This window comes from Lissotriton vulgaris, chromosome 2_1, assembly GCF_964263255.1.
Source record: "Lissotriton vulgaris chromosome 2_1, aLisVul1.2, whole genome shotgun sequence".
Classification (NCBI taxonomy): Eukaryota; Metazoa; Chordata; class Amphibia; order Caudata; family Salamandridae; genus Lissotriton; species Lissotriton vulgaris.
Genome location: NC_141687.1, coordinates 1,071,379,683 through 1,071,406,640, shown reverse-complemented (window position 1 = coordinate 1,071,406,640; position 26,958 = coordinate 1,071,379,683). Strand labels below are relative to the sequence as shown.

General features: G+C 48.4%; 1 protein-coding gene across 1 annotated transcript in view; it reads left to right on the top strand.

Moving 5' to 3' along the window:
* CBL (Cbl proto-oncogene) overlaps positions 1-26,958 on the top strand; it is a 364,906-nt gene that overhangs the window by 210,300 nt on the left and 127,648 nt on the right. The window contains exon 10 of the mRNA XM_086956760.1: positions 5,341-5,466. Coding sequence (XP_086812886.1) covers positions 5,341-5,466 — 126 coding nt within the window. The remainder of the gene's footprint in view (positions 1-5,340; positions 5,467-26,958) is intronic.

The window sequence follows — 26,958 nt, the reverse complement described above, 5'->3', positions numbered from 1 at the left end:
TAAAATTCTGCCACAAACAGGCAGGTCAAGAACTAACAGAGGGGGCACAAGCCACTCTACCAGGAAAAAGGGAGCAACAATAGCCTTCCTGGCTAACACCCATTCAAGACCTATGCCTGGCGGCAACATGGGCTTCAATGCACACGTTCACTAAGCACTACTGCGTGGATGTACAAATGAACAAGGAAGCACAAGTAGGACAGAAAGAGCTTCAACATATATTCAATAACCAACGCTCATCTTCCACCCAGCCGCCACAAACATATAAAACCGCTACAAAGTCTATGCACAGCATAGTGAATGTAGAAAGATTCACGCTGCAAATCTAATAGTTTCTTACCTGTTGGTGTAGTTTTGCAGCTTGAAGATCTTTCTGGCTTCACTAGCGAACCCACCCACCTCCGCCAGAAAGATGAGGCAAGAAGAAAAAAAGAATCCGAAGATGGCGCCCACAGGTGGGAGCTTCCGCAGGAAGCGTGCCGACGTCACAGGAAGGACAGCAAAAGGTGCGACCTCAACGCCCACCTGGACTACGAAAAAAACTAAAGAAAAGAGAAAAGACTATGATTCCGGACCCAACCACTGGACCGCGGAATAATGCACAGCATAGTGAATCCAGAAAGATCTTCAAGCTGCAAAACTACACCGACGGGTAAGAAACTATTCGTTCAGGAAAGTATATTTTTTAAATATGAACTCTTTTCAGTTCCAAAAGTGGACACAGTGCAATTTTTGAGTTCTGCAATGTTATCCTAAGAAAGGAACATGCTCTGCAAACTGTTATAGTACAGCGACTTACGGGACCAGTCTCCAGGAGTTAAGGTGGGTGGTGGGCACGGTCCAAGGCAGCACCAACAGTATACCACCAGCGGCACAAGGGTGGCAGGGTGCAAAACAGCATTGGGAGACCTGTGTTATTCTATGGAAACAGAAGGTGGTGACTCCCTTCCATGTCTGCCAAAGTATTATGCTGGATACTCCGTTTCCTGGACCCCCAAAAAGCCCTGTCTTTTATATTGATTGCACCAAAGAATGCAGGGTGGACGATCAGCTCTTCATTTGGTTCGCTGGAGAGAAAAATGGCAAAGCAGTGCAGACCAGACCATCCCTTGATGGATTTCACTCCGTATAAAAATCTGTGTAAAAATCTGCCGTGCACTAGTTAAGAAACCGCCCCTGAGGGCATGTGGGCTCATTCAACCAGAGCGAAGACCACTTTTATGCATGAGTCAGATACCAAGGGAATATTCTAAAGTGAGAAATCTGTGGTTACATAGTCTCTCCCAGAAAAAGCATTACCAACGATAAGTTACTTGTTCATCTAGTAGGTTTCAACCTAAATAATGGGAAATGGTGTATATGACCATGGCCTATTGCTCAGGAGAATTTGGACACTTCCTTTAAGGAATCCAGAAGTCTCTGACTCCAGTTGCATATCTGTATCCATTAGATAAATCATTTGGCCATGAATGCCTGATTGAGGATCAAATTAATGGCATAACAACTGTATTTCTGCCTTAAAGGTTTTGAACTGACCGTATTTAGGAATTCAAACACTGTTCCCATGATTAAGCTTAATATTGCAAATTCAACTTTTCCTTCATTTTGTGTTCTGCTTTGATATTCATAAACCGAATAGAAAAGCAAGCTCACCCTTTGAACCTAGAAATCCAGAATTATACTCTGAAGCAAAAATCCAAATATGTAATCAATCTATCCTGAAACCTGGCCCACCCTGGTATCTGTTTTAGAGTCGCACTTAATGTGGTAATGAATGTCACGTTAGTGGCTGCTTCTGTCAATTCTGTCGTGACATTTCTAACGCGCCTCTGTGACCACTGTACCACTTGAATTTGAGTAATAAATCAGAAGACTTATCCATCTGGCTATCACTTGCTTTATGATGATAAAAACAATATTTTAGACGTTGAGTGTCTGTAAGTTTAGTGTTTAGGTAATACCTTGATGATCTCTTTATACTTATGGTATGAAGTGGACAATTGGAGCATAAATTGGGGTATTAACATGTTTTGCTGCAAGGATATTGACCTATCAGCAGACATTCTGAACCAGCCTATGAAAATAATGTACATTAACTATTAAAAACATTTGTTCATCACACTGCATGTTACATATTCATACTCTCCAGATCTTAAATTTGGAGCATTTTGCTATGCTCAATAGCGTAAGCCTTAGCCCGGATTAGGTTGTGGAGACGAGAATGGAGAGTTAGAGGCTCCTGTGCGTTGTAAGGAGTGAAGAAATATGTACTGTTTGTACAGGCGCATGGCTAGGAATTCTTGGTCACTAGTTTTTTCGTTGTAGTTCATCCCATCAGCTGTATAGACCATGTATGTGGCAGAAAATTCAGCCTCGGGCACAGATAAGCCCTAAACCATTATCTGTTAGGCGCAATTAGAACAGTGAAGCTGGTTCATGAATTTTTGTTTCAATTGAGTGTTATAAGTCATGTGCTGTTAAGTACTTTGTGAGTTTTGTGCCCATTGGTGACACTGAAATATGAGATAGCTGAATACTGTATGGAGGTTCATGCATTAGTTTGTGATGTGGTTGCCTTGCATACACTAGAGTGGCGTGGTTAGTCTCAGGCCTCGCAGTATGTGTTTGACTATTCTGGACTATGAGTTGTTCATTTTTAGGTCGAAGCCTGGCGTTCACTGCGCAAGCAGTGTCGCGCAGGCTAGATTTTTTGATATCCAGTATGGGGCTTTAACCCGCATCTCTCTTCCATTGGCAGAGCTCCATAAATGGAGGCTAGCCATTGGAAGAGAGATGTGGCAATCATTCCTGGAGCAGATTCTGGGGCGTTCATGTCTTTTTTTAAGCCCCGCCCCTTTTTCCGTCATGAAGTTATGGGCGTATACTTTTTTTTTTTTTTTTACACCAATGTTTTTTTTCATTGTTAACCTCGTCCCTGTCCCGCGTGGTTTTATCCTGACTACCTTCCCGCTGTCCGCCCCCCCTCCCGCTGTCTTTGTTCGCGCCCCCCCCCTCGCAGGTCACTACAGTCGCCGCTTGGGCAAGAGGTGTCTTTGTTACCGCCCCCCCCCCCCCTCGTTCCCGCCCACCCCCTCGTGGATCACCACAGTCGCCGCTTCGGGCAAGAGGAGCTTTTAATATAACCGTGCGGGGAAAGCGGGGGGGGGGTCGGGGGGGCTCCCAGATTCCGGGCACCATCATTATGGTAATAACGTCATGAATCCATCCTTTTTTTGACGACCCTGCGGGCGGATTCATGACGTTATTCCCGTAATCGCCTACAAAGAACGAGTACACCACGTCGCTTTCACCAAGCGCTTCTCAAGTATCGGTCAACGGAAGTGGCCCCACTTCTTCTAACTATTGATTTCACTTAAATATTGTGCTTCGTGCTAAATCCATCAATCCATGTGGCCACATTTCCTCTAAACCCAAGATTTTGCACTGTGATATTGTGTTCTGCGCCAACCCACTGTCCAAGGCCACAACGTTTAAGTACATATATTTCAGGGAGTATTTTCAGCAAAGAAATATTCTGTCCTGATGATGGTCTACATGACAACTGCCCCTTAGACCGAAACGTCGACATTCGCATCACCTCCAGTCACGTTGCTTAGGCACTAAAATACGACCATTCCTTATCAATTAATTTTGGTTGTTTATTTAATCCACCAGGAGTTGATGTTCTTAGTTGTGAATTTGTAGATTAATTATCACTCATCTCTGTTCATAACTTTTTGCATTATTTAATTTTCTATATCTGTCTCCCCAACAACATGTTTTTTTAGTAAATATAAATTTCTCCGAAATTCCATCTGTGTTCCATTGTTCATCCTTCCATTGATTTATTTCTACTGCATTTTTTGTATGATATCCTGTGGATTCCTTTGAGTGTGTTACATCAGTACAACTCAGAACTAAGCTCCATTGTTGCTCGAATCAAATCCCTTGTAGCACATTTTGACTTTAACCATACAGCGCCCAAGCCTACAAGGGTTAATTGGGTTTCCCCTGCTTACAACGTGCTTTCGTGTGTGGCGTCGACAGCCACAGGCCGTGTTACTGGTGTGTACACACAACACACCACCAGGGCTCACTTCTCCACACAGACACACCTTTAGTGTTACACGCTTTTCAGGAATAAGATACCCATCAAATCAATGCTCGGCTGCTCCTGAGTCCTGCAGGGGTTCGAACAGGCAAGCACACACAGACACGCACACACACGCCCACACAGACACGCACACACACGCCCACACACACAGACACGCGCACAAGTTACAATGTTGCGTATTCACATTCGAAGTGTTGACTTTCTCGATTACTACAGATAACCGATTCGAAGCTCTAACAACGTGCGTGCAGCTTTAAATACAAACAGTAGGTTTAAACGACATAACAAAATGTCCCACATTGCGCGAAACAGTGCCCCCCTCATTTCTCTAGTCGGTGCACCCCCCTCCCCTGCTGACACTCCCAACTCACCCCTCCCCCTTGAGATCCCGGGCCCGGGGTGAGACAGGTTCACCACTGTCTCCCCTCTCCAGCCTCCCTGTCACCCACACGTCACTGCTCACCTTTGACCTCTCCTTCAATACCTACAAAGCCCTCACTCGTCATACCTTCTGTCACTCACACTGAACCCCTCCTTCTCGCCCATAACTACCTTAACCCTGCCCTCTACCCACACCCGGCAGCTCCCCCTCCCTCACCGGCACACATGGACACTTCTTGAATTGGAAGACCCCCCCCCCCCCCTCAGACTCCCTTGCCCCATCGGCATAAGTTGTCACTTCATGGAAGACCCATCCCTGCATCCTGGAGCCAGGGGCCGGGGTGCAGCCCCCCACACACTCCCTCACCCCATGGAAGTGCCTGTGCCCTTCTCTTTGTGGATAGCTTTTTTTGTAGGTGGCTCTATGTGTGGGTGGCTCTGTCTGTGTGAGGGTGGCTCTGTGTAGGTGGCTCTGTGTGCATGAGGGTGGCTCTGTGTGTGTGGGTGGCTCTGTGTGAATGACTGTGTGGGTGGCTCAGTGAGTGTGTGTGTGGCTCTGTCTGTGGCTCTGTGTGTGTGTGCAAATGCAATAGATCTCGCATTTGTGAGAGATTAAGCTATTGGCATTATAAATGACAATGCAATTTATTTATCTGTTTTCAAAACCAACACATAAATACAAAACTTGTCATTTACAATGCCAATAGCTCTAACTTTTACAAAGGCGAGACCGTTGCATTGTAAATGCTTGTTGTATATTTTGATTTTCTTTCAAGATAAAACTATGTAGAATTTGCATTTCCGTGTGCGTCCTTGTTAATCCATGGCTTTATCTTCCCTGGTAGGTGGAACGTCCACCATCCCCGTTGTCCATGGCTCCTTCTCTTCCCCCGGTTCCACCACGGCTGGATCTTCCGCCCCACCGCGCACCCAATCCCCTTGGAGCCTCTAGCCCAGGCACCACTTCAAAGGTAAGGCGTCTAGGATCATCTGTGCAGTTGTCTGTTACAAATGCTGTGATTGAATACCTTTATTTAAGGAGTATTGTACCCTATAAAGTTTGATCATCTCTACCCTTGACTCGTATATTTGAAGGTACATGTCCCAATTTTTGTTGTCTCGCAGGACCTACTATGTGGGGTTAAGTTAATACACAAACTATCGCTGATGTCCAACTCACGCTGCAGGCTGTGTTGCCCTTTTTTATTGGAAATTAATTTTCCCATATGTTTTTTAATTGGGAAATTCTATTTCCCATGTGTTATTTTCTTTAAGAAAAAATTCCTGTGTCTTCCATTATTTTTTCCTCTTTTTTTTTTTTCGGGCAGAAAATGTATATTTTCAGCACAGAATGGTGGTGTTTTGCTGCACCTAAAAATGCTTACCTGTTGATTGAAATTTCCTTTGAAGTTTCAGTTCACATGCTTTGAAACCTTTTTTGGGGGGGGGCGGTCATTTAATGCAAATTGTTCCATGCCTCGGTGCCACAGCACCCCGTGCGCTTGAGTAATTCTAATGGTGCTCCCTATGGCAGTGGAAAATGTTGTTTTTACAGCAAAAAACCTTTGAGTCAGTGCTGACTCGAGTTTAAAAATGGGTGTAATATTTTTGGGGAGCTCCTCTGCTGCCATTCACATTTGGGGAAAAGATTCAAAATGTAAATGACTGGTGTTGCGAGGCATGACAGATCTACAAACTGAAACGATTAAATTGTTTGGTGCACATCTATTCAAAGTGCACTTTCTAAGTAAAGTTCCACTTTCATGCCCAGTTTTTCCTAAACCTGTTAAGTGGTTTGAGCTGTAGGTGTGAGACAACTTTTCCTATTGGAACTAAGATAAGAAAGCACTTAATTCTCCCCCAGGTTGCCCTCCCTCACAACACTCCTTCTTAGGTCTCGCCTAGCGACGTAGCCCTGTCGCTAGCAAGCTCTATTGTTGTCGACTAGGCTTTGGAAGGGGGACAGGACATGTGCATGCGTACAAATGACTGCAGTTGTGCACGCGTACTGCGGAGTTACCACAACTTCCAGGACCGGATATGCGCACGCGGCAGCTTGCGCCGCGTTAACACGCCTCCTTCTTCCTTGCTGAACAAGTCAGAGGACTGCAGATGTGCACGCGCCAACTCGCGACGCGTTACCACGCCTCGTGCTTTCTCACAGCGTCTGTTTGAGCTTGTTCCCTTACTGTCTCGGAGGTTTCATTCTCTTCCGGTTCTGGATACTGGGGTGTGTGCCTCAGTCGGAGGGCTGTGCAGGCACTCTGCCCAGACCCGAGAAAGGCACAGAATCTGGATTAAACAATGTAGTGCCATGAAAACTCGACCCTTGAACACCGGGTTCCTACAAGGGGTACACATGTGACAGCAGATGCAGAGACCCTCTGGCTTGCCTCTTATCTACCATGAGGGATGAATGTCCCCCTTTGCTTCTGTGCTGTCGGTTCAGCAATCACCGTCTCGCGCCCCTCGCATGAATAAAACAAGCATTTGCAATGCAAAAGGTCTCGCAGTTAAACGAGTTCAAGCTATTGGCGTTGCAATTGACTGCCTTTTATTTATGTTTTTAACACGAAAATAAAAATAAAAGGCATTGTTCTTTGCAATGTCAATAGCTCAAACTCACGTAAATGTGAGACCTATTGCGTTGCAAAGGCTTGTTTTTCTTGTGAACGGATCTTCACAAACGTGGCATGCTGAACTTTAGCGCAGTTAATAGATTGCCCGTAGAAGTCTGTCTTCTCAAAAGTTACAGGGAAATTAAGACAGATTTTTCAATGGGGCCACAGTCTAAACCATAACTACACATTATGCCACTATGCAAGATATATACATATGTTTGTGTATGTATTGTCTGCATTTCATGTTCGAGTTGCGGTTTGCATGGCTACTGTGCAATATAGAGATTGTGCTCTTAAACATAATTTGCAAATTTAAGTGCGTTTTTGGTTATGCTGCATTACCATAAGTGCACAGACTTTGAGATTTTTAAAATGTTTGTTCAGGTATTAACCAAAGCAAACCATAACTTCACTTTAAAATTTAGTGTTTTTGGTAGAATTTTGGGGGCTGCTTTTTATCACATTTCTGATCCTATACTATATTCAACAGTTCCTCCGAAGTGGACCAACCCCCAGAGGGCCTGGCCTAAAGGTCATGTGTCATACCCACAGTAGTCAGTCTTCATTATTCATGGCCCCCTGTCCTGCGCAGTGAAGTTGAATGCAGGCCAATGCTCCAACACTCTTTTGTGGGCAGTCCTGCAGTTCCTATTGCACTAGATCTTCATCTGTGCACAGCAGGGGTTGTGATGCAGTGTAGGAAGCTGGCTCTGTATATACTGCACCAAAGTGAGGTATAGTGTGCACAGAGCCCAGTGGAATCCCAAAGGTAGGCAGAGGTAAAAGTAGATGGCACTTTACTCTCTATTTGTGGTAGTGTGGGCAAGCAGTAAGGCTTTATCAGAGGGTAGTGTTAAGCATTTGTTGTACACACTCAGGCAGCAAATGATGTCACACACTCAAAGACTGAACTAAGACCAATTTGTTTGTATAAAAATATTATTTAGTAATATTTATTTTCTTGATCCAAGCAAGCCTGCCATAGGTAAGTGTAAGTGATACTTTTTAGGGCAAGTGGAACAATACAAGCAAGCTGAATAAAAATGAGTTTGTTACAGGTATGTAAATAGTTTTGAATACAGTGTAAGTTACTGTTAGATTACTTTTGATTACTTTCTAGATTACTTTATATATCTGATATACGTCTAGTCGCAGATTCCTTAACTTAGAATATCCCCAGGTGTCAGACTGGTTCAGAAACTTTTGCGCAGCAACACTTCTGTGTGCCGGGGCGTCGTCCATGGACTTGACATCAACGGAGTCATATGTGCCCCGGCGCGCAGACATCAGTTTTCTTTTCCACCTCGCAGATCCTGGAAACCAGCCGTTCCTAGCCTAGTTTTGGGCCTTCTCGTACTGGAATAGTGTGTAATGCCCTCCGGGTTCAAAGCCTGTGAGGCCTGTGCGCGTCAGATGTCTGGCACTGATCCACACCTTATTTGCATGTGATGCCTTGGTGTGCACCACGATTCCAAGCAATGCGGCTACTCAACAGATGAAGCCGAAGTCCCTTCGGGAACGCCGTATGAAGCTGTTGGCCGCGCGGCTGTCTGGCCCAGCTTCTTCTCGTCGCCGCTCTCTCTCTCCAGAGGGGGCTCGCTCCCGAGGCCGCTCCCGCGACCGGCGCTCTAGTAAAAGTAAGCAGAGCCACAAGCGTCCACTGAGGTCCACCTCCTCATAGGCTTGCAGTTAGGGCCCACTCCTCTCGTACAGGGTCAGCTACGGGCGCCCAGATGTCACCTACTCCTTACCCTCCTTTTCCAGGAGTTGGAGAGACGCACGCCCAAATGGAGCCCTACTCCCGGCTCTTCAGGCCTACTTTGAGCCCCCCTCTTTCCCTGGCACGCCTTCGGGCCCGCATAGAGGCGGAGGATACTCGGTCTGGCCCTTGTTGGTGGATCCTTCTTCGTCCAGGGTTGTGTGCACCGACTGACTCCGGAGCCGATGGGACGTCGTTGGGCCGTGGCCCAGACCGTCCTGGTCGCTCTAGCACACTCCGCAAGTCAACCCATAGCCCTGTGCGGCTACCTGCGCAGACGGTGGAAGCGTCGTTGGCGACGCTGGGTTCGACGCTGGCTCTCACCGCCAGTCGATGCACAGCCCTGTGCCGCTTCCTTCGCGGACGGCGGGGGTGGCGTCTATGACGCTGAGCTTGGAGCTGGTCTCCACGTCTGACTCAAAGCCGGGCTCAGCGTCCAAGCCCACACCCAGCTCTAAGCCTGAGCCCACGTCTGGGGTGACACTTCGTCCGACGCCGGTCGAGGTTGCATCCCTCGTGGAGGACGCCAACGTCCAGTCTGCTCCGACACGGCGTCCACCGACGCCGCTGTCGACACATCCATCGCTGCCGGTGTCCATCCATTCATCGTCGCCGGTATCCATGCCTGGGGTGACCTCCCTCCGGATTCCTTTGTTCTGTCCTTTCAGCGGGGTCGGGCGACACCGGTATCGGATACAGCCTTTTCAGATGCTGCTGCTTCCCCTGGTCGGGAGCCACTGGTACAGGTCCTAGTGTGGCTTGGCCTTCGGGTCGTTCCCCAGCCCCACCCTTAATGGCAACTGGGAGAATTAGTCTCAAACCGTCTCCTACAGACTGCCTCTTGTCCCCTCCTAGGGTGACTACTGAGCTAGGGGCCGCCTATGCGCAGACTATCAACCGGGCAGCTGCTATCCTCTGCTTATAGCCTCCTGTGGTACACCTCATTCCTGATCCCTTAATGGATCTGCTTCATCTCGGGGCCATTACAGTGGAGCCCTTGCTACCCCTTGGGGGTGCTTTATTAGAGGTTCTGCGTGGTGCATGGGCACGGCCCTCTTCCAGGGCTCCCGTTGATTGGGCCATTGCTGGTAGGCACCGTCCTGCCCCGGGGTATCCACTTTGTCTGTCCCTCCACCCTACTGCTCAGGGCCTGGTGATTCAGGCGGCTTTTGGGTTACAGGACTCCACTTTGCCCTTGTATCCTCCCACCTGGGAATCCAGATGGCTGGATGCATGTGGAGGACAGCTTTTTGCTTCTTCTAGCACGGCCATCCACGCTTTAACCACCACATGCGTGTTTGCGCGTGCGTCCTCCACACTCTAAGAGTCCGCAGCTAACCTTATTCCTTCCTTTCCGGAGGAATTGCGCTCAGAGCTTCTCAGTCTTGTTCTTCATGACCAGGGGATGGCATATTTTTCAATCCTCTCCTTCTTGCATACCACAGACTCTGGACCGTTCTCTTGCACGGTTGGTGGCTTTGCGCCACCATGCCTGGATGCGTCACAGTTGATTCCCCGATAATATTCGGGAAAGCCTCCAAGACATGCCGTTTAAAGGAATACATCGTTTTGGGTCCCATCGGACTCTGCGATTTCCAGGCTTCTGTCAGGGCTGCCGTAATTCTGCTGTATCACTATCTGACTTCTTCCTGGTTGCTAGTCTTACTTTATGACCCGGTTTTTACCAGAGACAGGTTGGTGTCTCTGTATTGTCTGTACAGCAGTATAGCTGGTTGGTTTTGTTTTCAGCCCTCTAAACTGTCTGTTTTGCCAAGAGGACGCCCCCTTTTTGCCAGGGGTTGACCCATGCCTTATGTGGGGTATTGGCTGGTGGCAGATGTCTGCATTCGCCTTTGTTTGCTCTTGTGGAGTTTTCATTGTGGGTGTTCCTCTGGGATTCATATACCCCTTTACTGCGTCCCGTAGGGTCGCATCGCTCTGTTGTCTGTGGTGCTTCCACTCCTGGTCTGGGTCTCTGCTGTGTAGTATCTACCTCGCATGCCCTGCCATCATGCATTTTTGTCACATGGTCCGTTCTTTGACGCCAGCCCCTTCTGGGTTGTTCTTGCCGATGAGTAGTTACCGTGGGGCCTCTCTGTTGTACAATTGTTATGGCCTTTTGGCTTATTCCCCAGCAGTTGTATCCACATCCCAGCTGCTTCCACGCAGGGATTTCTGCGTCCTGCTGGCATTCTTAATGTGGCGGATTCGTGGAGCCGGTTCTCCCTGAACTCCGCTCTGCCTGGCGTCTAGGACCCGTGAGTTGGTTCTGAGTACTCCCTTATTAGGTTTGTCTTTTCTTCTAAATTTTCCTGCGAGGGTACTACTCTCTCTTCCGGACTGGAGGCAAACCCTGCTTATAAAATCAAATCGTAAATCATACGTTCTTATATAGCGCCTTTCACCGTAAGGTCTCAAGGCGCTTGCTTTGGGAACCCGTCCTGGCCTTTCCCTGCGGCCCCTACTGGGCATCCCCAAGGTGAAAACCAGGCATCCCATTGCGGTGGGGCCGTAGTGGAGATTAAGCAAGCTATTGCCCAGAGTTGCAGAGTGTGAACCCACGATTAGAGTAGGCACCGAGGCGAGAATTATCGAGTCCGTGGACATTTTGAGCTCAAGGCCCTGCCGCGTCGGGGATTGAACCCTGGTCCCGGGTCTGACCGCTGCATCAGGGACTGCCTCCTCTAACCGGTGAGCCACACTTCTAGCCTGGACTAGTCCCACCTTCTGTATAATGCTGGTACTTTTGAGCGTAACATAGTCCCTGGGTTTGGCTGGGTTTCGGCATACTCTTAAAGCGGTTTCTGCTCCATGTTCTTTCTAATGGCTTGTGCAGGCTTTCCTTCCTAGGTATTGGACCTGTCCTCTTACATCACCAGATCTTCTCTGGTGTCGGTGGCTGTTGCCGCCTTGCTATTGTGTGCATCTTAGCTGTTCCTGCTAACTTGCTTCCTGGTGTTCCTTCTGGGCGCGTATGACCTTCTGACTGTGCATGGGCATCCTTTCAATGCTCTCACACGTCTGGCTGGGGAGGGTCTCTGCAGTACTCTTCCTCTGTGGTACATGTGGGGGCGGTCTGCATTCTCTCCACCATACCACTTACCAGTCTTTTGGATTGGCTTGTCGACTGCGGTTCTTTCACGCCATAGGTTCAGTTCTACTTCCTGCGAGGTGCTGAACCCCTTTTTCAAGCCAGTTTCTTTACTAGGTGTGTTTTTATTCCATATTGGCCCGTGCTCGGCAGAGGTCGGTATCCTGCTGCCTTCGTATCTTTACAGAAGCAGCTTCAACAATGTTGTACGCTGTTCGGGTTGTTTAGCTGGGGCTTCTTGTTGACACCTTGGATCCTGTGAATCCTTCATGCCTCTTGCTCATCTTCTTCCAAAGGTGGCATTTTTCAGTCAGGCACAAGCGTTCTAGCTTGGTGTTTTTCCTTCTCTCATCCCTTCTACATATGGGGGGTTTTTCGTGCTAATCTGGATGGGCTGTGGTGCCCTAGCTTCCCCTTGATTCCCGTTCTCATCGCATACGGGTCTGGTGGTTGGCTGCACTGTCATTTCTGTCCGCACTGTATTGCGTCCTTTTGTTGACGACACTCTTTTGGTCATGTTATTGACTGCTATGTTCTCTCTGAACCTTATTGGGGCTTAGTCGCAGTCCGCCTCTATGGGTATGGCTTTGGTGTTTATTCTAAGTTAGGGAATCTGCGGCTAGACTTCTCTATCAGATGAACAAATTACTTACCTTCTGTAACGATGTATATGTAGAGACATAGTCTAGCTGCTATTCCTTAAGCCAGCCCGCCTGTCCTCCACCGTCCTGTTACAACCTTTTCAGGTTGGGCTTCTTGTTTTCGCCTCCCTTCTGGTGGCTTTAGTCCGCCGCGGAGTGACGTTTTCTCATCTCTCCGACTCACGATGCTACTTTCGGTTTCGTGGCTCTGCTCTACCCATCCTTGTAGTTGGACAGTAGGCCCATATACCATGTGTCCTTTACAAACCTTACCCTGAGTTGCCCGTTGTGAGTCTAAATCCTTTCTTCTACCACTTGAGGTTTCTAGCCTCCCCTGCATTCTAGTGGTTTAAGTCTCTGGCAATGCTACATTCGGTAGGTCCCTTATTCAGATCTGACTTCTCCTTTTGGGTGACGGCTTATGGTAGTTTCTCCTTACTCCTGGGTTCTGGACTGGTTGTCCTTCACTGTCTTAAATTGTGGTCGCAGCCTTTCTGCCGACTGCTGCGATTCACCAAGGCGCTATGGCTCAAGGGTAAGTCTTGTGCCTCTGGTGGCACAGGCTCACACAGGCCAAGGGTTCGAATCCTGCCTATGCTCTGCATCTTCTTCTGCCTCAAGAGGAAATTTGGTCTTAACAATTGCTGGGGTTCCTCCCACAGTGGTGTTCTGTTCATCCCCCCCCCCTTTCAGTTTACAATATATGGTGCCTGCCACTGTATTTCTATGGTGATGTTTTTCACCATACCTTGTTTTTTCTTTTTCTGCACACTGTTCCCATATTTTCAGTTTTTGGTGGTGGCTTTGCGTTCTGACGCGGAAAAGTCTTTTGACGAAAACTGATGTTGGCGCGCCGGGGTGGGCATATATGGCTCAGCTGACGTCACTTCCATGGATGACGTCAGGGCGGAGCCGTACAGCGCCCACCCTGACGCCTGGGGATACTCTAAGTTAAGGAATCTGCGGCTAGACTATGTCTCTACCAGATACATCGTTACCGAAGGTAAGTAACTTGTTCATTACTTTTTCTACTCATTGTGATATGCCTAGATATCACACTGGGACATTTCCTAGAGAAAAGGTAAGTAAAGCAGTTTTTAGATATTTGCAGTTTAAAAGTTCTCATACAAAACCAACTCCATACTTGGAACAATTTTCAAGAAAAGCAGTCAATGCAATCCTATGGAAGGAAATTAAGTTATTGGTTTACAGGTAAGTAGCTATTTCTGAGAGTTGGTATTCTGGGGTTAGCACCAGGGTTCCCCCAGGGTCAAGGATGCACTCTTGAAACCCCCTCAGCGGCACTAGGGCGGCCGGGTGCTGAGGCCCAGTGTTATCCATTGGGGTACTGGTGGCCTCCGGTTGGTAGCTGTTCACAAGCAGGCCACAAGGTTGTGGGAGTAAAGCTCCTGGTGTTAGGCTCAGGGCAAAGAGGGATCCGAGTTAGCACCCAAAGTACACCTTCATGAGTGGCCGGGTGCAAGGTGCTGTTTTGCCGTTGGGTGCTCTGTTCATTTCAATGGGGATTCTCCGGTTGCAACAAAGACTGCAGGCTCAGGGACGAAGATCTTCTGGAGGGAACCACTGATTGGAGAGGTAAACTGGGATGCCTGGGGATGCTTGGACACTGTTGGTTGTGCCACCCAAGGCCGTGGGATGTAGGGTGCAGGGTGTCTTCAGGCGTCTGGTTTTCTTACCACCTCCAGTCATGGGGGTCCTCCAGAAAGAGACTGCAGGTGTTTGGAGAGTCGAGGCAGGTCAGAGATCGTCAGATCAGGATCGCTGGGGAGACCACCTCATGATGTTGGGCCACTTGAACACGGCTGTGGGCGTCGGGTGCAGAGTGCTGCAGGCTTGCGGTGTTGGCCAGGGCCTGAGTCTGCGGGGTGAGCAAATTTGGTGCTCATGGGAGACAGTCTTTGGCTTGGAAGGCCCAGCAGATACTTTGAGTTCTTGAGGCTGCTGGCTGCAGGACACAGAAGGATTTTGCTTGAGCAGGTTCGAGGTGGAGACGGGTCTGAAGGGCTGGGACCAAGTCAGTGGGCGTCCGCCCCTTCTTAGTTTCAGCGCGGCTTCTTCGCTCCTATTTTTCTTCTACTGGTCGATTCTGGTCTAAGAAGGCAAGGTTCAGGGTTGTCCCTAAATACTAGATTTAGGGGCGTTACAGGTAAGTATATGTTGCAACCAATGGGTCCCTTCCTTGGGGTGGGTACAACCCCTATTATGCCACCCTCCAGTGGGAGGGGTGCATATGTCTCGCTCTGGTTGGCTGGATCCCCCATCTGCAAGATGGCGGGGACTGAGAGTTGTGTTTCACCACACCTCCCTCACCTGAAGGGTGGGGTTGGCAAAGGTGGGCACACCTCCCTTCCTGACTTGGTTTTCCCGCTGATTCTCCTGTCCAAAGTGGGGGTCAGAACCTGTGGAACCAGTTGCTGGAAGCAGCATAGGCCTGTGGTAGCTCACAAAGACGGCAAGCCTTTGAAGCTTCCCATTTGTGGACTGTGCCTATCCTGGGGGAGGAGGCTTGGCACCTCGTCCCAGTATGTGCATTGTTTCAGACCCCTGAGACCAGCAGGCTCTCGACCCAGGTGTCCGGAAACATGTCTGGTGGTGGAAGACGGCAAGCAACCACTCAGCCTGGACACCAGTGTTAGGTCTTATTTCAGAGGCTATCTCTAAGATGTCCTCTGAGTGTATTTTTCATTAAATCCCACACTGACATCAGTGTGGGTTTAATGTGCTGAGGAGTTTGTGTTTGAGGCATATGGGCTGCATATCACACACTAGTGCATAGATCGCCATTTGGTGGTGGGCCTGGATGATTACACTTTGTTGCTGTACTGAAAGAGTCTTTGTATGGTAGATGACGACTCCTCTGGAGTATAGTGTGCATGGGCATCAACTCCATCTTCAGATTGTGTTTTCCGCCATCGGGCTCGGATGTGTATGTCGCTCGGTTTCGTTACCAATCTCATTTCGACGCGCATTCCTTGGTCCCTACCATCTGTATTGTTTTCGATCGCGACTTCTTTTATACACCGTCTCTAACAACCTTCCCTGCTCAATTCCAGTGATCGTCTGGGGCTGTCTGGCCCAACTGTGCCATAGGGCCTTCGGCTCATGGAAAGAACACCCTTCAAGAAGTGCCCTCAGTGTGGACACAAATTTCCCCACACTGATCTACATGAGGTGTGCAGTCTGCTTGTCCCCAGAGCACGAAAGCCGAGCTTGCCAGGTCTCTGCTTCGTTCCGGTCAAAAAAGCCAATCCAAGACCGTCTAGCTCAGAGAGTCATGGCACAATAGTCTTCATCGGCATCAGACACCCTCGTTGGAGTCCAAAGAAGAAAAGCAGGAAGATGTCATAGTTTCCAAAGCAGAGGATTCAGCTTCCACATCCGATGAGCAGGCAGTAGATGACGATCCCCTTCCAGCTGGTCAACGGGTCGTAAGTAGACATCAACCCTCATGATACCCCCACACAGTTTGAGGCTTCGGTTCCACCTTCGGGCCCGGATGCACACCGATCACAAACTTCTGATTACCCGCCTTCCGCCCTGGCAACGAAGACTTCCAAAAAGTCTCTAGGCGACTCGTGCTAGAGTCAGCCTCCAGTCAGTCCCGAATAACAGAAGGTTCTCAAACCAAAACTGAAACCTGTACAAACTCCGGCACTGAAGAAAACTTTGGCACCTAGAACGGTCGAACTGAAGCCAACTCCAGCACAGAAGCAAACTTCGGCACCTAAAACTGTCAACCCGAAACACGCTTCGGAACCAACAACTCTGGATCCGAATAAAATCTCCGATCCGAAGAAAAAACTTAAACCGAAAAAAGCTTCCGACTAAAAGTCTTCGGAACCGAAATCACAATCTAATCCCAAGACTGTACTGAACCTTGCTAAACCTATCAAACAGCTTGATCCCAAACATGACAAGCCGGTTCCAAGAAAGGATTCTCCCATAGAAGAGTTTTTCAGTCCAGATCCAAAGCAAAAGACTCTTCTTATTCACCCAAAGACAGGGGTTATAAAACACGCACCAGACTTATTTAAAGATCCCATCAGGGCCAGTGTAATTAATCCCAGGTTGGAGAAAAAGTACAAAGCCACTCCGACTGACCCAGCCTATATCAAGGGCCAACTACCATTAGACTCTTTAGTGGTCTCCAACGCACGAAAAAGAGTTAACTCTCAGACAACAGGGGACACTCCGCCCACTGATACAGCCCAAACTCTTAGATGCTTCAGGCAAACGTATGACATCTCAAGCAGCCAACGTCTGGAGAATCTCCAACACCCAAGCTCTGTTGGCAAGATATGATAGGGCTCACTACGATGAGCTTGAAACCATTATACAACATCTACCAGACAAACACAAGACCAGGGCTACTGATTTGATACAGGAAGGGAAAGTCATTACTAACACTTCCATCCCTTGCGCTCTAGATGCTGCTGACAAAGCTTCAAGAGCAATAAATACTGGCATACTTTTACGCAGGCATGCCTGGCTGCGTATTTCTGGGTTCAAACCAGAAGTACAAACCAGTATTCTCAATCAACCCTTTGACCAACAACATCTGTTTGGTCCCACGGTTGATACCTCTCTCTCGAAAATGAAAAAGGACACTGACACTGCAAAATCCATGGGAGCTTTACAAAATCAAACTCCCAAAGCGTTCTTTCGACGCTCCTCGTAGAGGGGTGCCTGAACGACCTTTCCTACCAATACTCCCTCCTCTTCGTACAAAACTCCCACCCAATCCTCGCTCAGGAGAGGTTATTACAGAGGAGGATACAAAGGCAACAATACTTAAGGTAGAGGCAGAGGTAACAACACCCGTACTGCCTCCACTCCCAAGCGGTGACTTCACTCCCCTCCCCCAGACCATTCCACTCCTATCGGGGAGAGATTACAACAGTACCTACCTGTCTGGAACTCCATCTCAACAGACAGGTGGGTGAGACAAATAGTTCAGTCAGTTTATTGCCTGGAGCTCACTTCCGCTCCTCCAACAATACCAGCCAGACATTGTTCCATGTCACAAGAGCACCTCACACTCCTAAAACAAGAGGATGTCGCTCTACTGCACAAACATGCAATAGAACCAGTTTCACTACATCATCAAACCACAGGGGTTTACTCCCTATATTTCCTTATTCCCAAAAATGCTGGCTCCCGCAGACCTATATTAGACCTCAGACCCCTAAACCTGTACATACAGTTAGACCACTTCCATATGGTCACATTACAGCAGGTCCTTCCTCTGTTTTAACAAGGGGATTTCCTTGCCACCCTGGATCTCAAGGACGCCTACTTTCACATTCCCATTCACCAAGCTCAATGAAAGTACTTTCGGTTTGTAGTGGACCGTCCGCATTATCAATTCAAAGTCCTCCCCTTTGGAGTTACTACAACACCCAGAGTCTTCACAAAGTGTCTTGCGGTAGTAGCAGCACACTTGAGAAGGGAAAACATCCATGTCTTCCCATATCTGGATGACTGGCTAATAAAAGCCAAGTCATACCAGCAGTGCGTCCAGCACACACACAAGACCATTCACCTCTTACACAAACTCGGTTTCATTATAAACAAAACAAAGTCACATCTCCAAACATGCCTGTCTCTTCTGTATCTAGGTGCCACAACATATACCTCCAAAGGACTTTAATTCCCCCATCCTGTAAGAATACAAAGCATGCAAGCTCTTATACAAAAGTTTCAACCGCAACACTCACTACCAGCTCAAGTGTACATGCAACTAATTGGAATGATGGCATCTTGCGTTTTCGTAGTACCGCATGCAAGACTCCAATTGAGCCCCATGCAAGAGTGCTTAGCAAGCCAGTGGAACCAGGCTCAAGGTCAATTAAAAGGTCTGGTGGTGGTCAACGGCCGGACACATCGCTCTCTGCAGTGGTGGAACACCAAAAACCTTTTGTAAAGGACAGGTGTTTCTCGAGCCAGTTCCACAGGTAGTACTAACCAGACTCATCCCTCACCGGCTGGGGAGCTCATTTGTCACAACACACAGTAGAGGGCAGGTGGACACCACACCTGAAGCTACTCCATATGAACCATCTGGAGTTGCTAGCTATCTTTCTAGCTCTAAAATCTTTTCAAAAATACCTATCTGGCAAGGCTGTCTTAGTCCGCACAGACAATATGACAGCCATGTACTTCATTCAAAAACAGGGAAGAACACACTCCTTACAGCTCTCCCGGCTGGCGCAGAGCATATGGAGGTGGGCCATTCCTCAAAACATCTACCTACTATCAGAACACCTACCAGGAGTTCACAATCAGGTTGCGTATTTGTTGAGTTGTCTGAGACAACAGATTCACTGCAGCAACACTCCCTCACACTGATTCTAATTGCACCAGCATGGGCGAGTCAACCGTGGTACACCACACTACTGGAACTCTCAGGGGTACCACATCAAAAACTGCAACTCTCACCACACCTGCTAACCCAGAACCATGGAGAGATCATGCATCCAGACCCCATGCTGCTCAACCTAGCGATATGGCTCCGGAGGTCTTAGATTTTGGATCTCTCAATCTCCCACCTGATTGCATGAACTTTCTCAAAGAAGCTAGACGTCCACCACTAGAGCTTGCTACACCGCTAAATGGAAAAGATTTGTTATATATTGCACCAATAACATCAACCCACTAGATGTTTCCATCCAGAACATCATATGCTACTTGCTGCATCTCCACATATGCAGTTTGGCATACTCTTCAATCAGGTTACATCTTGCTGCTATAGCAGCTTACCTTCAAAACAGACAGCATCTATCATTATTCAAAGTTCCTGCCATCAAAGCCTTCATGGAAGGTCTCAAAAGAATAATTCCTCCCAGGGTACCACCCTCTTCTGTATGGAACCTGAACTTTGTTCTCACCAGGCTCATGGGTCCTCCATTTGAACCTTTGCATACGTGTGAATTACAATTTCTTTCATGGAAAGTTGCTTTTCTAGTGGCTATTACATCACTCAGAAGGGTGAGTGAGATCCAGGCACTAACAATTCAATAATCATGCTTTCAACTCCATCACAACAAAGTGGTTCTAAGGAAAAATCCCAAATTCCTTCCAAAACTCATTTCACCATTTCATCTCAATCAGTCTGAGTTGCCAGTATTCTTCTCCTAACCTCAAACGGTTGCTAAGAGCTCTCCATACATTAGATGTTAAAAGAGCTCTCCTCTACTTTAGTGAGAGGACAAAGCCATTTTGTGAAACAAAGCAGCTTTTTGTGTCCTTTCCTCCTCCACACAAAGGTAATCCCATTTCAAAAACTAGGATTGCAAGGTGGATTGTTAAATGCATTCAAGTTTGCTACCAAAAAGCAAAATGCACTCTATCCATTCCCCCTAGGGCTCATGCCACCTGTAAACTAGGGGCATTTTTAGGGAACATTACCTTAGATGATATCTGCAAAGCAGCTACATGGTCTACACAACACATATTCACAAAGCACCACTGTGTAGATGTGCAAGCAAAACAACAAGCTAGTGTGGACCAGGCTGTACTCAAAACACTATTTCAAACCGCTGCAACAGATACTGGTACTCGCCGCTAAGGGAGAGAACTGTTATTCAATCAATGCACTAGTGAGTGATCTGTAGCCCATATACCTCGAACGGAAAATGCTACTTACCAGTATGCATCTGTTCTTGGCATGTAGAGCTGCAGATTCACACACGCCCACACGCCTCCCTGGCTACCTCTAGCTGTTCCAGTATTATCTTAATTAGATACACTATACATGGACATCTATTTCTGTTTTCACACAACTCTATCATTTCCTGTAATGGCGAAAAACAATCTGAAGATGGAGTCGATGCTCATGCGCACTTTACTCCAGAGGAGGAGTCATCTACCATACATAGACTCTAAAGGGCAAAGACTTCACCCCTTTACTCCTTCCACGCTGGACTAAAATTATCAACAGCTCACTTCAACAAGGAATCATCCCTGACTCCCTCAAAGTTGGACAAGTCACACCTTTACTAAAGAAACCTACAGCCGACCCATCGGATCTAAACAATTACCGTCCTATTACCAATATTCCCACTCTCGCCAAACTCCTGGAAAAATGCGCATAACTACAATTGACCAAACACATTGATCAGTTTGATCTCCTCAACCCTCATCAATCAGGCTTCCGTGCAGGACACAGTACAGAAACTGCTATGACTCACATAATAGACGACGCCCTTCAAATCCTAGATCAAAATGATACCTGCCTCCTCATCCCTCTTGATCTCTCTTCAGCATTCGACACCGTCAAACATGAGAATTTACTCGAACTTTTAAACACAAGAATGGGTCTATCTGGGACTGTTCTCAAGTGGTTCACTTCCTTCCTTCAAAACAGGTCGCAGAAATTCAAGAGCAACAACCTGATGTCTGCGCCAATACCGGTATCGTTAGGCGTCCCTCAAGGATCCTCCCTATCCCCAACTTTGTTCAACCTAGTTATGGAACCTCTCACCACCTTGCTACAAGCATCCAATGTACTCTTTCACATGTACGCCGATGACACCCAACTATATCTCAAATTACAATCCCCCAAAGACATTGTACTCAACGATCAGAAGCACACAATCTTGGCTTGCCGATAATCATCTCAAACTCAATGCTCTGAAAACAGAGTTCCTTCTGATCTCACCTCCCGCGAAGATCTCTTCCACTCAACTTTGGCTTAAACACCTAACTGCACTCAATGTCCAACCCACCATCGTGGACTCAGCAAAATCTTTAGGCATAACACTCAACACCAATCTCAACATGCAGCAACATATCGGCATGGCAACTAAGGGAGCGAACTACCAAATCAATACCCTGAGGAGACTTAAACCCTTACTCCCTGCCAAAGACTTCCAACCTGCAGTACAAGCACTAGTCATTCCCCGAATAGAATACGGCAGCATCGCTCTCTGCGGTCTCCCTCTAACTTCTACTGCACCCGTAAGAGCTTCTCTAAATGCTGCAGCGAGGCTCATCACTGGGTCAAAAAAAGACTTGCATATCTCCCCTGACTTGAAATCCCTGAACTGGCTGCCTTTTGAAGCCAGAATACATCTGAAAATCGCCTGCATGACACACAAGGCTGTACACCTAAGCTCACCCGGATACCTCACCCAGAAGCTGACAATCTTTGGCGGCACTAGAAACACTAGAGGCACAAACAATCTTCTGCTAAAACCTCGAAGATTCCGGAAGGAATAAACTTATAAACGCTCCTTCTCAGGAATGGCACCTAGGATCTGGAACTCACTCCCTCCTGAAACCAGGCTCATATCATCCAACACACTCTTTAAGAAAGAAGTAAAAGCTATACTCCTGGCTAAATACACCTGAGCTATTGACGTCGGTTTTCAAAGTCGCTGCACCAGTCGGTATTATCTGTTAGATCCCTTCGATTATTTGTTGTACTTGTGTTTTTGATTTACCTGACGATCTATGCTTTCACTTATTTGTACCCCTTGCATTATTGATGTAACTGTTTTACTATGCTCACTCCTATGCCTTCCCCACCCCACTTATTACCTACAATTTCGCCATATCTAATGGCCTGTTTTGTATGCACTGTAAAGCGCTCTGATATCTGCAAAGATCTGGTTCGCGCTATATAAAACTCTCAAAATAAATAAATAAACAACAAAGTGTAATCTTCCGGGCCCACCACCTGATGGCGATCTATGCACTAGTGTTTGAATCTGCAGTCCTACATGCCAAGAACAGAGGCAACGTTTGCTTTTGTAATTTGTTCACTTGTAATTTTCTACTCCTGTATCATTACTGTAATTTTCTACTCCTGTATCATTACTGTTCCTATTGTGAAGCGCTCCGACACCTTGAGGTAAAGTACGCGCTGTATAAAAACGCACAAATAAATAAATACATACTGGTAAGCAGCCTTTTCCTTCCAGTAAAGCCATCTTGGTGCTGTGGAGTAAGAAATGACAATCTCCCAGCATTGTATACTCTTAATGGCAGTACTGCACTTACAATGTCTAAGAATTGGTTTAGACACTGTAGGGGTACAGGGCTCATGCACCTGTTCCCTCACCACTGCTATAGTTCACCCAGCTAGAGGGGTGACTGACCTATGCCAGGGAAGTGGGTTTGTAGACATGGCACACATGAATGGATGCCATGTCTACTTCTCACTCTGTTCTCCACCAAAACCTGCAGCCTGCAATGGCGGTGTGTGTGTGAGTGAGTGAGTAAAGGCACAGGGCCCCTAAGGGTGCCCTTGGTACCTTTGGTACCATTTACAAGGGACTGGCATGTGGTCAAAGAGTGCCAATTAAGTTTTGTTGAAATGCAGGTTTTAGGGAAAGAACATTGGCCCTGGGTACCTGTTTGGCAGGAACCCAGCGCACACTCAGTCAAAGTAAATCGGCAGTTTAGCAAAAAGTGGGGGCAACCATGCAAAAAGAGGGCACTTTGGGCTAGATGTAGATAAATAGGTTTTACCGATTCTTAAATACCGAATTTTACCGATTCGGTATTTAAGAATCGGTAAAACCTATGTAGGTAAAAAATCTGTAAAAAATACCGATGCGGTAAGATTCTGTATTTACCGATTTCGGTAAATACCGAATCGGTATTTGCTATTGAATCCTATGGGCCTTGAAGCCCATAGGATTCAATAGCAAATACCGATTCGGAATTTACCGAATCGGTAAAAATACCGAATTGCCAAGGGGGACAGGGTGTCACTTTGACACCCTGTTGCACCCCTGTTTCTGGCTTGTGTGCCATGTGGCACACAGACATGCCCTAAGGGCATGTCTGTGTGCCACATGGCACAGGTGTACATGCACAGATGTGCATGTACACAAGAATTCGTTATGTTCGAGGCATGTGGGCTGCTGAATTCATATCTGTGCATAGATCGCCGCCTAGTGTTGGGTCCGGATGATTGCACATTGTTGTCCTGGAAGAGTCTTCGAAGTATCACGAGATAGGTGGCTCCTCCCCGGGACTACAGTGCGCATGGGCATCGACTCCATCCCCAGATTGTTTTTTTCCGCCATTGGGTTCGGATGTCTTTAATTCCCTCTTGTCGGAATCGATAGAAAAACTTTCTGGAGACCAAAAGGTCTTTAGTCTATACGTCGGTATTGTCTTGCGTTCGGCTTCACTTCTTCTAGCTCGGCTCCGAGCCGGTTTCTGTACTTCCGCGTGCTCTCGGCGCGGAAGGCCTAGTCGACGCTCCTGATTTATCGACCATCCATCATGGAACGAAGTCCATTCAAGAGATGTCCGGTCTGTAACTCGAGGTAGCCACACATCGACGTCCACCCGGTGTGCAACAAGTGTCTGTCGCCGGACCACGATGAGGCCAAGTGTATGGCCTGTTCACGATTCAGGTCCAAGAAGACACTCAAGCTCCGACGAGCTGCGCGCCTGGAGGCCCGGCAATCTGCTCCGGCGCCTACGGACATTTTCGATGCTGGGGATGTCGAGGAAGAATATATCCCGGACGTTTTGGAATCGAACCCCGCGTCGGACGTCGCAGAAGACTACGGCGCTGATGCTGAGGTGTTCGAAAGCGAAGAAGTCGTCGAGGAGGTAGGAGACCACGACGGTGCCCTCGGGGCCATGGAGGATAGCTCGGACGAGGAGCTCCCTCAAACTGACTCTGGGGCCGTGCCTATCTATAAGGCCCAGGTCGATCGATCGCCTTCTGGCCTTACCCAAGACCTCGATATGGGTTCCACGGCCCCGCCTTCGGGCCCGGCCACGGACATTGTTACCGAGCCACTCCCGGTTAAAACGAAACCGAAAGTGAAACCTACGGTCTCGACGCCAGATACTGCGCAGGTGCAAGTATCGAAACCGAAAGTGCGCATCGCATTAGTCGGATCGAAAACTTCTGAGGCCTCGGCTCCGAAGAAGCCGAAGATGGCTGTCGAGCCGAAAGGCCAAGTCAAGGGCGCCGAGACAAAGTCTGCCGCGCCGAAGACTAAGGTGAAAGTGGTCGATAGTGGCGCGTCGGCGCCGAGGACGGTCGACGCCGGCAAGGGCCTTGTCGACCCGAAGAAGGCTGTCGACGACCCGAAAAACTCTCGGCGACCCGAAGAAGCGACCCGATGACCCGAAGGTCCTCTCTGCCCCGCGTCCACACGACAAGGCCAAGGGTGCTGCGCCACGAGAGTCGACTCCGAAGGTGGCCTCAAAGGACTCGACTCCAAAAGTGGCCTTAAAGGACTCCGCTGAACCGGCGCGTCCATCCGCCGCATTCACCAAAAAGGTCACGGACTCCCTGCAACGCATCAGGGACGGCACCGCAGCGGTCGAGCCGAAGGACCCTCCGCCTGCGAAGCATGTGGAGAAACCGGTTAAGGCGTCCACGCCGATCCTCTTTACCTTGCCGCCTAAGACGCCCCGAAGGCTTTCGCTTCTAGGCCAGGGGCCGGTGTACCCGAAAAGGTCTCCTCGGCGCCGAAGGCGTCGTCGGGGGTCCACGGCCCGCGGCCTCGACACCCTTCGGAGGATGAGCGTCAAGAACACTTCATCGACGCCGAAACGGGCAGACTTTCCCTTCTGAAGAGGAAACTCACCCCAGAACTCCAACTGGAGTCTTACAAGATCCCTCTCAAGAAGAAGAAGGACTCTGCTTGCTCTCCTGTCTTGGTGGAACCCCTTTCACCACAGACTTGTGATGTCGCCCACTTACTCCGATGTGGACGCTGGTGAGGGTGATGAGGAGGATGAATACAGTTATCCAGTCTATACAGACCCTGAGGATACAAATGAGCCCTGGGCAGCTGGTGGTGACCCTTGGGATCCTTATTCAGGACAAGACCCTCAACTCTTTTCTGCTAAGACTTCACCTACTGAAGACTCTGCTGCTTTCAATGCCCTCCTTGAACGGGCTGCTAACAATCACAATGTCCAGCTGCATGCTGACCCTGTGGATCTGGATTTCCTCTTTGACACTTTTTCAGTATCGGAAAAGACTGTGAAAACTCTGCCTATGCTAAAAGGTGTTTTAAAGCATGCTGCTGAGGTCTTTAAGGACCCTACCAGGGCGAGGGTGATAAACCCTAGGATTGACAAGAAATACAAGGCAACACCTACGGATCCTACCTACATTAAAGGACAGTTGCCTCTGGACTCCCTTGTTGTCTCGAATGCCCGGAAGAGGGCCAATTCTCAGACTACGGGTGATGCTCCTCACCCAGACAAAGAATCCAAGGTCTTTGAGGCTTCGGGGAAGAGGGTAGCAGCACAGGCAGCCAACATATGGCGCATCTCTAACACACAGGCGCTCCTAGCGCGCTATAACAGGGCGCACTACGATACACTAGAGACCCTGTTGCAACACCTGCCTGATCAATACAAAGAAGGGGCTGAGATGCTAATTCAAGAAGGGAAGCTAATCTCCAACGCTTCCATTAAGTGCGCTCTGGACGCAGCCGATACCGCTGCCAGAGCTATAAACACCAGTTTTATGCTTCGGAGACATGCCTGGCTGAGAATCTCTGGATTTAAGCCAGACATCCAAACTACCATCCTGAACCAAACAGTTAACCCAGATCACCTGTTTGGACCAGAGGTTGACACCACCCTAGAAAAAATGAAAAAAGACACTGACACTGCAAAATCCATGGGTGCCTTGCAGTCCCAGCAGTTTCGGGGTGGGTCCTTTCGTCGCTCCAACACTAGAGGCGTCTCAAGGGGTCAGCTTTCCCAATCCACGCAATACTACAAGGGCAACACCCAGACTACTTATGCCAACAAGAGTCGAGGTGGATCTCGCGGCAACAGCGGCAAGGGCAGAGGACGTGGCAACAACAGCTCCAGGTCCTCTACCACCAGCAAACAGTGACGCCTTGTCACTGCCCCCCGACCATACAACACCGGTCGGGGGGAGACTCCAGCAGTTCCTGCCCGTCTGGAAGTCCATCACCACGGACAGGTGGGTCAGAAAACTTATCCAATACGGTTATTGTCTGGAGTTAACTCCACTCCACCCAACATGCCCCCAAAACACCGTCCTATGTCGGACGAGCACTTGCACTTATTGCAGCAGGAGGTCGCAGTCATGCTGCAAAAAGGGGCAATAGAGCTTGTGCCTATGTAAGAGAGGCACAGGGGTCTACTCCCTGTACTTCCTGATACCAAAGACCCATCCTGGACCTCAGGCCACTCAACTTCTACATCCTGTCGGAGCACTTCCATATGCTGACCCTGTAGCAAGTGCTCCCGTTGCTCAGGCAGGGGAGATTTTCTCGCAACATTAGACTTAAAGGATGCGTATTTTCACATTCCACTGCACCCTTCACACAGGAAATACTTCAGGTTCACCATCCAAAGCCAGC